General features: G+C 38.7%; 1 protein-coding gene across 1 annotated transcript in view; it reads left to right on the top strand.

Annotated features, from left to right (window-relative positions):
• LOC117811149 (protein FAM161A-like) overlaps window positions 1-16,511 on the top strand; it is a 35,197-nt gene extending 18,686 nt beyond the window's left edge. Inside the window, exons 3-6 of the mRNA XM_034681239.1 lie at window positions 12,586-12,769; window positions 13,203-13,468; window positions 14,564-14,731; window positions 15,202-16,511. Coding sequence (XP_034537130.1) covers window positions 12,671-12,769; window positions 13,203-13,468; window positions 14,564-14,731; window positions 15,202-15,979 — 1,311 coding nt within the window. The 5' untranslated portion in view covers window positions 12,586-12,670 and the 3' untranslated portion in view covers window positions 15,980-16,511. The remainder of the gene's footprint in view (window positions 1-12,585; window positions 12,770-13,202; window positions 13,469-14,563; window positions 14,732-15,201) is intronic.
• The last annotated feature ends 1,105 nt before the right edge of the window (window positions 16,512-17,616 follow it).

The following is a 17,616-nucleotide window of genomic DNA, read 5'->3' as shown; positions in this document are numbered from 1 at the left end:
TGATACCAAACGGTTTATAGGAATGAGATGCCAGGCAGAGACTCTGATGGAAAGAGCAATAGAAAAAACAGTAAGGGAGCAGAGGTTGGGTTACCAGACAGGAATGTGTTATTTAAAACGAGCAGAGAAAACCAAGAGAAGCAGGTTGGAATTTTGTTTAAAAAGAAGGGGGGAAAGCCACATGTAGTCATCACCTGGTTCACTCTACCTTTTTGTGACCTTTGCAACTTTATCTAACCAACAAGGAATCAGAAATGTGAAACCACCCGGAGCATTACGGTGCAGAAATGCATTGCATGCTTTTCGGAAAAATGCTGACTGTGAGGGAACATGGGTAATGCAAGAGAGGAGCTTCTAAATCACCTTCCATAATGCTGTGTAGTAGAACACACTCAAATGCTAATGTATACTGCTGGTGAGATGCTACCTGCCCCTGACTGTAATCCATTCACCCTCGGCTGACATAGACGACACAAATTACTGTAAAATTGTAAAACAGTGGTGTACTAATGATAAATAAACTTTCTGGAGTGCTAGTTTCATAGAAAAGACTCCATAATTTAGGAGAAATGATCGGCACAGATGGGTGGCATGAGTCTAGGCAAATTGGTTGTGTGTTGGGCTTCACAAATGTCACAAAAGTTACCATTGAATCAGCAACTCCAATACTGGTAGCTAGCAAGATCACACACTCCACATACTGAAAATAGATGGCACTAGACACAGCAACACAGCTGCACAGACGCTGCATGATTTTTTACTTTCAATAGACTACAGAGACCTGAAATCTTCTTTTAAAATTTCCCCAGTTAAAACGATTGTACGGGTTGTGGTTGCTCATTTTCTTTTTCTGCAATAACCTCACTTTATGTTGTAAGAGCAATACATATTTTCCGTGAAAGTGATCTGCTGTGGTGATAAAAATGCTGTTGTAAAACCAGTGAAGGGAAAATGAAAACACTTTTCTGGTTAAAACTGTTCACACAGACGTCACAACATCTGTGACAGGTTTGTGGAACTGACTAATTACCCTTAAATGCTGCTTCGTACTGAAATTATTTCCCCTTTGATGTCCTCTGTACTGTTAAATGATAGGGACCCAACCCTTTGCCTGAGAGAGAAAAAAAGCTCCAGAAAGATAAAGTATAGTGTCCTTAATTGCCAGCAGTCTACTCATGACTCACCACAGCAAGAGAACAGGAGGGAAAAACCTCTTTAGGTTTTGTTTTCTCTCAGAATGAAATTTGAAGTTGAGATGTGCTTTTTACCTGCTGACTTTTTTTGTGGTTTCGTTCTCTGAGTGGTGTGATGGATATATTTGACCTTTGCTGGAGACAGTCCGTAGGGGGGGCTCCAATTCTTTTGGCTTAATATGCAGTTTATGGTTGTGATAAGGCAACCCAACTGAGTCAAGTTGTGCCTTCACCTGAAAATATTGATATACTTTTCAGACAGTTTTCAGGATTAAAATGGCCCTTTGATGGGACCAGCATTTCCAGAGGGGTGGCATTGACCTTCTTTGAAATCTGTTTGCTTAGTTGCAATGTCAGAGGTTGGACTTAAAATAGACTATTTCGGATGTGTTAAAGGTGACATATTATGCTCTTTTTCATCAAAATATATTGGTCTAAGAGGTCCCCAAAACATGTCTTTAAAGTTTATTGCTCAAAAAAACACTTTGAAATCAGATTTTGGTATGCTTGTAAACCCCTCTTTTTCAGCCCTGCTCAGAACAGGCTGTTTTCTGTGTCTGTGCCTTTAATTGAGAATGAGCGCTCTGACCACGCACCCTCAGGAAGTGGATGTGGCCTCGGCTCTCCAGCACTGATCTAATGTTTACATGTTGGCTGCATAGACATGGCTGCTCACAGACCTGCGTTACTTCAACCCTCTGAATTTGATCCAGAATCTGATCCTGACGGAGAGGCGCCTGCAGCAGGACCTTTCTGAACGATTGGTCGATGTCGATGTGTGTCTTGGTACACGGCTACGAACATGTAGCTATGTGGCTATGTGGCTATGCTAACTAGCGCTAGCACTTATCCATGAAAAATTAAATTTAATCAACTGGATCTTCAAATCTGCAGACGTGGGGAGTAAAACCGACCTTTGTGTTTATTAAGACAGCCTACAACTAGCATGCTTCCCTCCAAAGCTCCTTGATAGCACACGTGTGTGCAGGTAATGAAAAACGGAGGCAGAATTGAGGGCTGAACAAGCTCCGAGCTCCGACTTCCGTTACAGACCGGAACACGTTGTGACGTATGAAATTCACGAAAATTGGATTGGCTCGTTTCAGCACACATTTACAGAAAGGTGGAGAAATCAAAACAGGGGCAGAATTAATTTTTTTCATTGTCGGGGGATTTGTAGACATGCCAGGGAAACATATTTCAGGTAGAGAACCATTAAAAAGTCAATTTTGCATAATATGTCACCTTTAAAGCCTGGCAGTAGCTTTCTTTGTACTTAAGTGTAGCAGTTTTTTTTTTGTTGGTACCTTTAATGTGGCTTTGGACAAATTATTTTATTCCTTATTTAATTGAGAGATGAAGATTTATGTGTGTATATATTTTTAAAGTCAAATTGATACACAGGAATGTATCTACTTAAATGATAGTTGTTAAAGTAGAAAGTGAAAACAGAAGGTATAAATGCCACTAAGTTGTGTGTGGGCACACATACCTCCATTCCCCCTTCCTCTGTCAGAGCCAGAGTTGGGCCAACATGATGAGGAGAAATACATTTAAAAGCAAGTAGACAAAAGTCAGAGCAACAACAGCACAGCTTGTCCGATACATCTCACAATATTCTTCTTCTGTATATTCTCTTCTTCTGTAGACAGCAAGATGACACAAGCCAAGCACCACAGACACAGTCAGTAGGTCTATGTAAGAGATTAATAATCCTCCAGTTGTGTCCAGACTTTGTGTCTCTGCCAGCAACACGCAGTATGGAGCCAGGCGGTCTGATCGGAGCAGGAACAGAGCGGTCAGATTGTGTTTTAAAGATTAGGAGAAGAGATGAGAGGAGCAGCTCAACTGGACCCCAGCGTGAAACACCGCTGGAACAGCATCAAGGTCCCTTTGTCAAGAGCCACAAACACAACAGAACTGCAGGGGAAATACAGTACACACACTGAGTTCACGTGTAAGCACACACACAGGAAACGTTAGCATCCTCCATGCAGATACACAGCAGAAACACACATTCCAAACATTAGTGCATAAACAGTTTCAAATCAAAGCACCACCCGTAATGGACCACTTCCTGTGCAGTAAAACCAAAGACAAACTCTCTCAAACTATTATTATCAACAGTGTATGGGTGTGTCTGAACAGAGTGTGTATCTATGGAGGGACATCACAGGAGGAGATACAGTGGATAACGTCAGAGCTCAAAAAACATCACATATAATATCAAGGGACAATAGTATTTTCTCAAAGAATATTAGAAACAAATATTCTATTAACAAACTCTGCACATTTAGGATACCTGAAACAGAACATACACATCCAGTCATACTTATGAATAAGTTATGGCATTAACTTGGGGTATACAGCCTTTTCTGCTCACTGCTGAGTTGCATGTAAACTTGTCAACAAATGTAGAATCTGTACTCATGGGTTCAGATTTGTTTGAGTTTCTGTTGTTGGCAAAGTAGGATTGACCAATTATGTATCAGCAGACTCTAGTGTGTGTTTGAAAATAAAATTCTGTGGAGAGCAAAATCAGGCAGAAATCAAACTGCCATATATCATCATTGTCAGATGATGATAGATTTCTATGAATGACTCCTGTTATAGCTCCTTTCAGGAAAAAAAAAGTTACTATAAATAACATTCATAACTTTCACATGGTCTAGTTTAGGGCTTGGGTATGCCTGGAATAGTAAACTCCTGAACTTCTGCTGCCGTCTGGCGATTTTGCATAAGAGAGGTCATTCAAGGATAGTTGAGAATTGAAAGATATATAAACAAAAGCAGCACAGAGCAAACATTCTTAGTAAATATGGAGGGGAGAAAGCATGGGATGATAGACTGCTCCTGCCTGATTCATTTATATCTGACCCCCACTTGCTGGGATGAGCTACAGTGATGCCTTTAAAAGGGAAAAAGGAATCATACACTTCCGTCTTCCCTGGAGAGGCTGACCACAATGGAAGGAGAGCGGCTCTCTCTGTCTTCACTCACACACAAACATACAGACCAAAACCACTTTCTGCAGGCTATAAACATCTTTGTTGATAAAATTGGGCATTTTGACACAGGTGTTAAAGTCATCTGCTCGGCTTTTGTAGCTAACCTCTAGTGGACACTTCTTGGTTAGCTTAATTTGTCCACACCAGAGGTTTCTGCTTGCTCTCAACTAGACATAGCTACTATAAAGCAACAATTGATATTATCTTGCTTTTTGTCAACCTTTAAGTGGTTAGGTACTGGGATGTAGTTCATGCTTGTGTTTTTTTTAGATCTTAATGAGTGATAGCTGCCTACTCCAACAAAAACACATTGCTGTTGCAGCAATGCAAGTAAGAAAATGTTTTACATTTCAGAGCCAACAAAACTAAACAGGGATCTGAAAGAGAGCAGGAGTATGTGAGACCATTTTTGATCCATTATTGATCATAGCTGCTATAAAATGAGGAACAATACACTAAATGTCAGTAATATTGTATCCTCTTTCCCAGATTTGGTTAGTCAGAGATCACGTGGCTCAGGCCATTGCACTGATTTTGGCGACACCAGAAAGTTGCTCAACTTCCTCCAAGAAAAAAAAAGTCTTTATGTCCTTACATCTATATTATATGCAAACATTTTTCAGTATGTTATCATGACGTATGAATTAAAAATGTGCTTTTCTGGACTATTCCATTCATATGACATGTTTTGCATATCTCTACTGTCTTGCTTTTTGTGAGGTTTTCTGCCATTTTTTCTCTGTCAAAGGATTTTTCAGAGGAATTTTCTAATCAAGTTAAGTTTTATTTTTTTGTACAGTTTTTATGGTTTCTTTTGACTAATTTATAGTTTGCCAGATGGGCACTTTATGAAGCCTGACTGTATAGATTGCTTGTTTAAATACCATCTGAAGCAAAAAAAAGATCTGCTGCTTTGTTCCATTTGACTTCAATTTATGAACTAATAAAAAATGTGACCTCTGTCTATATGTATTCATATGGCAGAACTTGCTGCAAAAGTCTGTGTGGTTGATTACAGATTTATAGTGACAGTTTAAGACCTCAGTGGACGATACATTTTACAAACATTATTGAAAGATATGAAACAAAGTTTGTTCCCTTTATCTGAAATGTCAGAGTTTAGAATCAAAGATCTTAGTCACTCACTGAACACATACTGTAAATATTGTGCCTCTTAATAAGAACTCTAAATTCACATTATTCTGTCACCCTGTTTCTCCTCCTGTAGTTTGTGAACATGTACAAACGTTGCCTCTTTTAAACATGCATGTTTAAAAAAAGTAATACAGCAAGATATAAAAGCCAGCACAACCACTAACTTAAAATACAGAAACCGCTTCATGCTGAGTCCAAGACTTTCACATAGTAACAAACTGCAAACCCTGCTATCTACTTTCATTTTCTAGTGAACGTATGAGCTTTATATTTCACATTTTTTGGTGTAAAACTTAAAATGTTGGGTAAAGGATCACCTTAACCACAAACAGGAAATTAAAATTATGTTTTATTTGGTTAAATTTTTACTTTATCTTGAACAACAGAAATTCATAGCCAGCTGATTCTGACTCTAAGTGCATATCATTGGCTAAAGCTGTCACGTTTAGTCCAGTACTCTGTATACTTGCATTGTTTACAGAAGCTAAGAGGCCAAATATTAGCAATAGAGTAAGCATGTTATGCTTGCTTTAGCTTTCCCTGACATTCAATAAGTAAATCAGGAAGTAGTGATCTGGCAATAATACTTTGGGTCTTAAAAAGTAACGCAGTCACCAAAAGCTTCTGATATGTTTTGTTACAGATAGACAAAGTGTTACAGATTTGTTTTGTACATGCTCTGAAAAGCAAAGTGCTTCTGTGTTTGTAAACCTGTAGAAAAACCTGCCTGACCTTCTGCAGAGGAAGAATACATCCTGCCATTCTCCTTCAGTCACAAAGTAAACACAAAGCACTTTCTCTCAAGCTTTCACAGTGACAAAGAGAAACTTAAACAATAAGGGTGATGTGTGTCTTGGGAGTTGAAGGCGTAAAAATGGCAGAAACCTGTTTCCTGGCCCTCAGTATTATCCCTCAAGAAATGTAGTGAATAAGAAAGAGAAACAAAATGATTTACTGGTAGACTGAAATAACCACGGTAAAGATACATGCTAGTATGTGCGTCTTTCCACCATTAAAGTAAAAATAATTGTGTGTGTCTGTGATAAGGCTTTAGTATTAATAATTACTCTCTTATGTTATACCACCAGCTAAAGTTTCTAGCAGTTATATTTGCTCTCTGAGGGCTTTTGCCATGCATTCTGGGAAATGTGGGGGGAAAAAAAGCCACGGAAGCAGAGATAAGTAGATAAACCATAAACTGCAAACGCTTCATCCCAAGAAGAATCCCTGGAATGTGTTTACCAAGACAGATAAAAATAAGACCAGAAAATGGATGTGTGATGTTATCAGTTACTTCCAAACACCTTAAAACTATTAGTAGTCTATGACTCTGTTTCATGTTCCACAAACACACTGTTATGATCTCATATGATCTCATCACTCTAATGGACTTAAATAACACTAACAATTAGTCACATGAGCATGTCAATGATTGTGTTCTTATTGGATACTTTTAGATTACTTTTTAACTTTTAAGCACACATTCTAAAGTCACACCCTCACTTCTAAGTTTGCACTTTTATGTGCACACTTTATGGCAAACACTTATAAGTGCACACCTTGGAGTGCACACTTCAGAGTGAACACTTTTAAGCGCACACTTTATAGTGCACACTTTATGGCAAACACAAGTGCACACTTTGAAGTGGACTCTTTTAAGTGCATACTTTTAAGTGCACACCTCAGAGCGCACACCTTGGAGTGCACACTTTAGAGTGCACACTTTTAAGTTCACACCTTATGGTGCACATTTAAAGCACATTTGTGTCATTGTATCTATTTATTTATATATTTAGAACAGGTGTAGACCAAAACCATGTGAGCAGGGTCAACATGCTAACCTGCTAAGATCTGCATTTTACTGGACATGCATTACAGAAACATGTCATGGTGAAGACTATGGTGGGTGCGAAACTGTATACATGGTGTAATTTAGGTGGTCCAGTGAAAAAAAAGTAACAGATGGAAGATGGGTGTAAGAAAATGTGAAATAACATGAAGTTATATAGAATTAACCAAAATATGTTAATTGTTAATTGTTTATAAATCTGTTTATGTGATTTTTATAGAATACTAGCTTTATTTTGTTATAGTGTACTTTAGTAAGGCAGTCTTGAACATCTAAAAGAGTAAAATTTTCTACCCTGCCTGAATTTCCTCACTGAATGATTCATCAAGCTTCAAAACACGCAAATAGAGTACAGAGTTTTCATTTACATTTGCCCATCGTTTCACCCCATTACGTCTGTCCTTAGGGCGGGCAGCCATGTTTTTCTGTCTCATATTTAAGCTGCAATCAGCCTCCTATTCAAAAGCCAGTGTGTGTGTGTGTGTGTGTTTGTGTGTGTGTGTGTGTGTGTGTGTGTGTGTGTGTGTGTGTGTGTGTGTGTGTGTGTGTGTGTGCGTGTGTGTGTGTGTGTGTGCGTGTGCAACAGAAGTGGTTTGAGGACTTTAATGAGTGGGGCTTGTTGATGAGAGGGTGGAGTATCTTCTCTTTAAAATGTACAGGTTGTGAGAACCTGCTGTGAAGTGGGCGGTCAGCAGAGGAGAGAGCCACTCCACTCCACTGTTTGTTCCTGTGAAGGGCTGTATGTGTGTGCCCACGTGCTTCATAAGGAAATGTGTGCACCTATGTTTGAGTGTGATTGTAAGTACTTTGTGGTTTTTGTGCTGTGAGTTGGTGAGGTGACGTTGAGTTGCATGGGGTTTGCGTGTGTGTGGGGTCATTTCCTCTGAAACATGGGCCTCTTACAGGAAAGTATGTGGTTGTGCCATTTCTTTGTAACATAACTTACGTGACTGTAAGGATCTTGCTGTTAAATGTTTTTTCAGAAGTTCTAGGTTTATATAAAGTTGAATAATAAAAAATCCTAAAAATTACAACAATAGAAGAGTACAATATCCACCAAAGACATAACGTAAAGTTCACTTTTCTCTCCACCTTTTCTGAGGAATAAAAACAACAACCAAGGTGGGCGAGGAGACTCGTGTAATTGGTCTTATTTTTACCTGATAACATAAAATAAACGTAACGGGGGGACTATTAACAGTAACTCTAATAATCGAGCAAGGAGAGAGCTCATACTTAAACAGACTTTTATTTTATATCACTTTTCAAACTGCTTTTTGAATGGTGTCTCATGCATTACATTTTCACCTGAAATAAAAAAGCTGAATATCTGAAGAATACAAAGACCAGGTTGTATTTTTGGAACCACAGAACACTTAAATCTAGATCATAGAGCGATTCGATAACATGCCCCTTGAAATGACTGAATATCAGCACAAGTTGTATTATGTTATTATATATTTTCTGGGAATATTATGTTGGTGTGCCTTTCTAGTCAGCGACAGACATCAGAGTGACATCAGAGTGACATATGAGTGAAGTCCAGATGAGTTATAGGTCAAGTTTGAAGAAGCTTTTCTATATCATCTTGATCTGTATCTGTACACACATCAAATATGCACTTAGTCGAAAACTTTATTTAAAGCATATTCCAAACAGAAATGAGTGAATGGAAAAGAAAGTGTATAAAAACAAAGTTAAGAAGTGGTTTGTTTTGTGTCGGCTCTCTTAAATCCTGTTTTCTTAAACAGCCTGGGTTAAAGGTGTAAACATTATTAAATATTAATATTATTTGACATATATTTTAAAATGTTTTCCTAAATGATTAAAAGGCCTGGTTAAGGTTGTTAAAGGATCAGACCTGACCCACAGGCTGTCACTAGATTAAGTTTGCCTTGAAAAAGGCTCATGGGCTGATAATGACTTTGATGTTATAACACACATGAAGATATAAGTCACTTAGTACTTCGATGTCTTTAACTCATTGAACATAGGCTGATGGACTGTGGAGGGTTGTGTTCATTTCTTCTAATATTCTACCAGATGAGGAAAGAATTGACTTTAAACGATCCATGAAGTGTTGCATGATATCAAAGGTGTTCGACAATTAAATAAAGGACCTCTCCGTTATTTTGTGGTTTAGTACACCATGTTTGTCCCACAAAAAGCAGTGCTGAACTGTGGCTTTGTGCAGCCGCACCGCTCTGTGAGGCGGACGACGGCCAAGCTTGTGATGACTGTTTACTCAGCCCCACTCTGACTGAACACTGCCACTATTCATCCCACGCCAACACACTGAGAAGACCAGTGGAAAACTGCACACACATACCCACGATATACAGAAACATTTAATATCTCACAGTTCCATAAATCTGTGATATTTACTGTTTAGACTCAAGGGTCTGTCTCAGTGGGAAGGAAAGGACAGGTACACATTGCAAATTAATAAATACAGCAACAAAGTAAAAGACTTCTAAGAAGCTCCTTTCTGTTAAGTCTATTGTACCATCCTCAACAGGTGCCATTTTATCTACAGAACACAAATACATGGACATTTGAGTTTGGATTTCTTAAATTCTCTCTCTCTTTCTTGTACACATACACACAGTAACACACACAAACACAAAGGAGAGTCTGTACCTGGAAGGAAGTGGGGGGGAAACTTTGTTGAACTTTGAGAGGAAGGTGTTCCAGGAAATAAGAGCATTAACACAAATACCAAAATTCCAGAAACGACAACATTAGAGGCAGCAGAGAGAAAAAAAATCAATCTCAAATTAGATGACTGTCAAACCACTGAACAACAACTTTTTAATACCCAAAGTTTATGTTACAGTCAAATACTGTCTGTGATTGTTGAATATAACAGCACTCATTTAAAAACCAACAACTTCCTTCTATTATACATATGCACATGATCATGATGTTTGAGCCAGGTAAGTTAATATTACCTGAAAATTACATTTGAATGTAAAGGGAGGTTTATGTTTCACTAAGTAAAATAGCAGAACGATTGTCATGTCAGAAACAGTACAATAACTCCACCATGTGGACAAACGTTGTATTGCACAAACTACCTTTCTCAGTAAAGATCAAGAACACAGTTAGATAGTGTTAGTTCTGCTGCCAGGATAACTTACCATATCAGATATTATTATTCCTGCTACTGGCCTCATTTTTAATAATAATTAGGCACTAAATAAAGAGGGTTTTTTTTCCACCTTCTTTGTGGTAAATTCTATAAAAAAGTAAAATAGTGGTTTTTAAGTTCTGAATGCAGAAGGGAAATGGAGATGGCAACATGTTTTCATTATATGCTGCCTCACAATGTCTTTTGGAAATAAAAAATAAACAAATCTGAACAAATTGTTGAGATATCATTCACATAACAAATAAAGAAAAGAATAATATATAAGCAAACTTGATTAAACTAAGGTAGCCAAAGTACTTTAGACTCACAGGATTGACTTGACAAGGCTTGCCTGACATATCAAGCCTTCACCGAGCCAGGACCTTCAGCAAGGCCTGGTTTATCGTGGCTGACCCGTGCCATCCTCTTTTTCTAGAATTTCGCCGGCTTCCCTGAGGCCGCAGATTTGCAATGCCCAAAAAGCAGGACAAATAGGAAACGAAACTCTTTTGTACCGATACCAGCTAGCCTGCTTAACGATGCCGCATAATTGTTGTTTCCATGTTGTTACTGTTGTTACCGTTTTTAATGTTTTGATGTTGGTGTGACTTGTACTGTTTTGTTTATTTCACCGCTGACTGAAAGACAAATTGCCCCCCAGGGATAATAAAGAAACCTTGAACTTAAACTTGAACTTCATCATGATTACAGTATTTAAATAATGAATAATTATTATGAATGATTATGAATAATACAATTATTTGTATGCAAATTGTGCCCCCTTGTACTGTGATATCTTTGTCTACAATGGTCAAATAAAACGATACAGTCACCTCCAATTGTTATATTAACAGTTTGCTTCTCAAATATTTAATACCTTCACCCCTTTGAAATTCTTACAATCCGACAATTTGAATTATGGTGGAACATTAGCTCATGATCATGCTGAGATATGAGGAGACATATATAGATATTTCTACCAATTAAATGGCATCAGCAAGCAAAAGATGGGAATAAGCTCCTTAATCCATGCTCTGACATTTTACTCTGCAATATTAAGTCTCCCTTTTCAGTGTGTGTTTCCTCTTATTCATTCTTGTGTTTTTTTCTTAGACTTTGTATTATCTGTTTTTCATGCTCCACTTGCCTTGGTTCTTCCTTTTCCAGTATGTTGTTCCTTTTTTCTCATTGTTACTCCTCTGGTGATTTTGTTGTTGTTCTTCTCTTCAGACCTCTTTGTCTCAGGCTCTAATACAAGTGGATGGGAGATGAAATAAAAGGAGACAGGAGACAGATGGAGAAAGGTGCTGTAGCATGCACTGAGGACTTTGAGACCTGAAGACTTGCAGTGACAGTGATGAGAAACTTAAGTAAACAGATTAGCACAGTTGGCTTTGGTATGTCACCAACAGTCAAATCCCCCCCAAATCCTGCAGCTGAACGAAGGTCAGGCTACACTCAACAGTGCCAGAGTGTTTGGAGGCAGAGTAGTGGGAGCTCTCCATGTATGTCACTGCAGCAGAGAGGTCAACAGTGCACTTATTTATTCATATACAGCAAGATGACTAATTATTTGCAAGATGACTAATTACTTGCAAGATGACTAATTATTTGCAAGATGACTAATTACTTGCAAGATGACTAATTATTTAATTATTGTAAAATATTTGGGTAGAATAAAGTACAATCAAAGGGACACTTTTAGGTTAATTTTTCTGTTGCTTAAAACAACCAATCTAAAAACAACTGTAAAGTTGTATTCATAGAAATGCAGTTTACTTAAGCCAGGCATTTCATAAAGCAGTGAATCGCAGTAAGAAATCAATTAGCAGCGTCATTCCATTGGTATTCTTGAAGTGTTGTACTGAAAATCAGCCCTAAGGTGCCTTTTCACTTCTTCATCTTCGCTGATGCTGCCCATTTACAAACTGCAACAGGTGCAGGATGCTGTATATAGGCCCTTAATCAAGAAAGTTAATCTGTAAATCAGATTGGAAGCATCCACACGAACACCTCCTTGACTTTGAATGTTGTTCTCTGTGAAAAGCTACTAGACCATATGGGCCATCTGTCCAACAACTTACATGAAGACAGTAAAACCAAGACTCCGCCTTATCATAAGAAGATAAACCCTCAGTGTGTGTGTGTGTGTGTGTGTGTGTGTGTGTGTGTGTGTCAGTGTGTGTGTGTGTCAGTGTGTCAGTAAAGCGGTTGCTAATCTTTTCTGATGTCCTGCTATCTGTTCACCAGGTCAGTGTGCACACTGCGAGACACGGCTCTACATTAGGCTTCAAGAGTCTTTTGTTGGAGAAAAATAAGAAGGAAGATTGCAGCGATGTATCGATCACCCTCTCTGGAAAACAAGGAATTGATGGCTCTGTATGGTGGGGAAAGAGAGCACTTCTTTGTTAGGGATGAGGACTGTGGCAGTGAGGTGAGGCTTTACATTTAAACATTTTGAAATTGTGTGTACGTACTTTAGATAAATGCAGATGACATCTGCAGCTTAAATCAAAACAAGTAACGATTCTTCAACAAGTCTTATTTTTTTATGGACTTTTCAATTGCATTTAGTTGCATACATTGAGAGTAATGTGAAAAAATGTCCTTCATGTTGTTTACAGATACTATCAGAAAGTAACTGTTTTGTCACATTGTCAACAGAAAGAGGTCAAATCATAAGCAGTATACTAAATGTGCCGGAGCTCCTTTCCGCGGTTTGATTTAATAAGTGTTAGATGTGTGATTAGGTTTTTCTCAGAGTTGCCTTTGCTATTCAGAATTAATAATATCAAAAAGTATTTAACACAGCTGGGTTATAAGTAAGAAAGCCGGGTAACAATGTGGATCAAACTTCCTCCTTTCAGCACTATGATCTGAATTCAGAGTGTAACGAGGAGACTAAAGGGTGCAGGAAGGTTCGCAGGTCTCTGTCCCTGGAAATCTATGGCCTTCAGAGGGAACCGCACGTAAACTTCTCCAACCAAGAGTACTACAGAAGACTGGAGGAGCTGAAAAGCGCACACCTGAGGAACATGGCTGAGCTGGAGAAGATGTACATCAGCCAGGGCAGGAGGGATGATAATGAGGGCGTTGGAAGAGAAGAAAACAGAGAGGCCAGACTGTCAATCAGGTTCATAAAATCCTACAGTCTCCAGTGTCTGCTTTTCATACCCCAGTATCAAGTGTAACCTTTTACCACTACAGGAATGTTAGATAGACATTGAAGTTAAAACTATGCGTCATGTGGTGATGAGGCTTTGTTGGATTGTAAATGAGTGTTTGCAAAATGATTTAAACTTCATTTCATGTGTAGGAAAATGAATGCGCATAAAAACTGGATGAAGCTCATATTAAGATAAGGAAAAGGCATAATATTAGAGAAAAAAATCAGTAACCACAGGTAAAAGAATAATATTTTTAGAAAAATATTATGTATAATTATCAGAGGATGTGCTTCACAGTGATATATAGCCATGGGAACTGTTGTGTTGGCAAATAGATGTAAAAGAGTCGATTCTACAAACAAATGTTACCAAATATTTTAACCAAACATTTTCCTGCTGTGACAGTTTTCTTTCGTGTGGGTACTTTCCTAAAACAGGTCATCCATTTTAGGCCTTTTTGCAGCATACATTTGACAGAGTTTTAAAATTCACAGGTCAGCATATTGGTCAGCAGTTGGTCAAGGAAGATGACACTAAAAACCATATTTAATGATGTCTGATACTCTTTGATTATCTTTAATATCAACTCTCTTGCCCATGTTAACTTTATTATAGCCGTAGAAGTAATTTCCATGCAGAATTAAGCAAAGTTGATCTAAAATTAAAAAAAAATGGTATGGGAAACTTAAAGCTGCTGTGAGGAACTTTTGGTTTGTATAGATTCTGGCGCCCCCTTGTGGACAACATGATACCTCTTATCTCTTATCCTGTACATGCAAAATTTGAATCTTCAGACAATAACCTCATCCTGTTGTCAGGCATTAAGAATGACAACAGACAAGCTATCAGTGTTGTTGTGGATGGTCTTGTTTGCTTTAGAGGGTCATAAAGAGGCATCAGTATCAGTTTCAGTCTGTTTCTCAACCACTTAAAAACTCCTCATAGTGCCTTTAAGAGGTGGCTTCTGTGTCATTACAAGTACAGATACTACAAAGGTGTAATCATGCATTATTTTGCCAGGAAGTTTTATGTCTCTTCTTCTCTGATATTTACTTCTGTAGTAGCGGCCCTTTGAGAAAACTCCAGAGGATCAATTCCCAGGAGGAGCTGGACTTCCACGAGACATCAAGTGGCTCGGACCAATCAGAACTCTGCGGAGCGGACAGCACAGGGGAACTAGAGCTGGACAATCCAAGAAGGACTTACAGCCTGGACCAAACCTTTGGGAGGTTGGTGAAGTCTGACAACTTAATAGATCTCTCTATTGACTGTATCAACATGACAGCCATTAGCACAAATTACATGCTAGTGACACAACAAGCTAAGGAGCAGCTACCTGCTAACATAACCTTTTGATAGTGTGATAGAATATGATAAGAATTTGAACATTTCTAGTTAATGGTACTGTAAGCTTTGACGTTATTGAGTACTAACATTAGCTCTTGTTTAACATTAGCTAATAGATCGTTGAATTTCTAGTAAAGCCCATCAAGCCAACTGCTTTAACACTATTTTGACAAACCACCTTGAGGTTGATGTCAGTGAAAAAGCGTCAATGTTGGAAGTGAAGTGAAAGCCTGTGTAATGAAGCAGAGAGAGACTTTCTTGAAGCTGTCTTGTGTCTTGCCTCCTTTGTTAATAATAATTGAAGTTATCCACGCTGTATTAGCGAAAATCCCTCTTTTCTATTTTCCTCCAGGGATATCCTGCTGAGCCCTGAAGAAATGAATACCCAGAAGCAGTTTCGATTCCAGCCCAAGTCCTCCTTTCCTAATTCTCAAGGAAAAGTGTCCCGTCAAAGTGGGGTCAGGGTCAGGCCAAACTCTAAGGTTACTGTGCCCAAACCCTTTCAGATGATGCTGCGAGAGGAGGAGAGGAAGAGGCACCGGGTGCGAACACGTTCAGAGATAGAGCTGGAGAATTCGCTGCTGAGACAAGAGTTGGAAGAGCTCCGAGAATGCCAGAAACAATTCAGGGCATCACCTGCACCAGCACACATATATCTGCCTCTCTATGAAATTACCAGTCGCAGCTCCAGTCAGCGAACCAACTGGTCCAGAAGTGACAACAGTAACAGCAAAAACAAGATCTCTAATGCTGCTTCACAACAGCCTTTCCATTTCCTAGAGAGAGAGAGGAGGAAGAGGGAGGCGAAGATTGTGGCAGAGCTGGGAAAGCACAAACCTAAAGGGGAGCGACAGGCGTTCAAGGCTCGGCCTATGCCCAGTTCGGTGTATGGTACCAGACACAGAGCAGGCACCAGGACAACAAGCCACCAGCCCAAGTCTCCAACCTGGACACAGGAGAGGGAGGTCACTGAAAGTGATCTAAACTCAGACATGGAGCCAGACGTGCTGTGGTCAGAGTCCAATACTACTCCTGACTCCTACAGAGCTCAGATATGTCCACACCCCAGGCCAGTGAAGAGGCAAATTGAGCTCTCCATTGAAATGGTGAAGGAAAGGCAGTGGTCCTAAATCAACCCTCTCTAAGCCAGTGCTGGAAACACTTACACCATGTTTAAAAGACAGTGTTCAGAAAAAAACAGAGAAAGACATTAAAATAACAAAACAAATAGCTACATGTAAACTTATTTTGTTGTACGGTAGACTATTGAATAGTCATTTATTGTACAGTTATTGGTAAGTAGACCTATGCTTTAAAACAGATGGAATAAGTGTTGTATTGTGCAGCAGGTTCAGTGTTCTTAAAAGTAATTTATGGATATTTTAAGCTCTTTTCTTCAAAGTTCTCTGCAACTTGACTTTTATTCATCTGTTCAAACACACAGATGGCATCAAGTTACGATGCTTAACAATCAGAAGCTGGGGATCGAACCACCAACATCACAATTATTAAAAGATCTGCAGTCACTTCTGAGCTGCAGTCTCAGTGATAATTTCTTAATATTTCAAATGTAACCATAATTGATTCACTGTTCCTCATTAATACATATTCTGTTTCTGGATTATTTTGTAATTTTTCTTCTCCATTAAACTTTTTCAAATGACTCTTGCAAGAATTTGAAACTTTTCTTCTGTTTATCCCTTGCAGCCTTGGCCTGTGTGTCCCTTGTTAGTGCATTGCAACAGTTCTGGGCACATTACTGATGAGACTTGACTGCGTTCACCCAACATACTGTGCAAGTTTTATGGGTGATGTAGGTTGGGACCTCTTGTGGTTGAAGCAAATATGGCAGGAACAGGAAGGATGTGAGATGATATACAGAAAGTGGAACACAATTTGTACTGGTAGAGAGTTTGGGTGGATGTGTTGTTTAAAAAACAAACAAAAAAACCAAGACTTTTACACAGGAGGCTAGTGTTCCAGTACCCTCTGAATCCTAAAGTTACTTATCTTAAGTTAGCAAAATATGTACCTAATGAAACATAGGTATTGAATAAACAAACTGAATTATTCAACACAGTTTGAACCAATGATGGCATTTTTTCTGAAATGCATCTACTCTGCCAGCTTCAAAACCTAACCTTGAATGGGTTGGAAGACTTGTAGCTGGTAGCAGCTGATGCAGCAGGTGGACCATGGACAGTTTACAAAGCTGGTGACCACGTTAATTGCCCCACAATGCTAGAAGAAAAGTCAGACTGGGCACCATAATGTAAGAGCAACACTTCAAAACTTTGCATTAGGGATAAAAATTGTAAAACTTCAATCAACTCAAATAGTACGTATATGATATGAATCAAATGGAAATGTGAAAACAATGTGATGATGTGAGACTACTTATATATAAACCAACAATATTAACCTGGATCCCTTTAACATTATAATGCTTTACAGTAAGTCTCAGATCATTGTTTGGTTTTGTTTTTACTCACCACTCTCTTTGCATTTTCTTTTGTCACAGCAGGCATTTTTGCAGAAGTAGAAGCCAGATATAGAAGCCAGCGACCCCCCCAAAAAAGAGAGAGAGTTAAGATATGAAAGAATGGATTCACATTTGCTAGCTGCCCAAAAACAAAACAAACAAAACAACTTTAAATCTATGATGAAGATGTTATGTAACATTAAATGAAGTTAAGGTGTTAACTTAGATTCGGGAGCAGGACCACGCCTAAACCACACCCTCAATCACCTGACAAGCCTTCTTAAA

This window comes from Notolabrus celidotus, chromosome 4 (assembly GCF_009762535.1).
Source record: "Notolabrus celidotus isolate fNotCel1 chromosome 4, fNotCel1.pri, whole genome shotgun sequence".
Lineage (NCBI taxonomy): Eukaryota > Metazoa > Chordata > Actinopteri > Labriformes > Labridae > Notolabrus > Notolabrus celidotus.
Note: the sequence above shows the minus strand (reverse complement) of the source record. Positions and strands in the feature narration are given on the sequence as shown.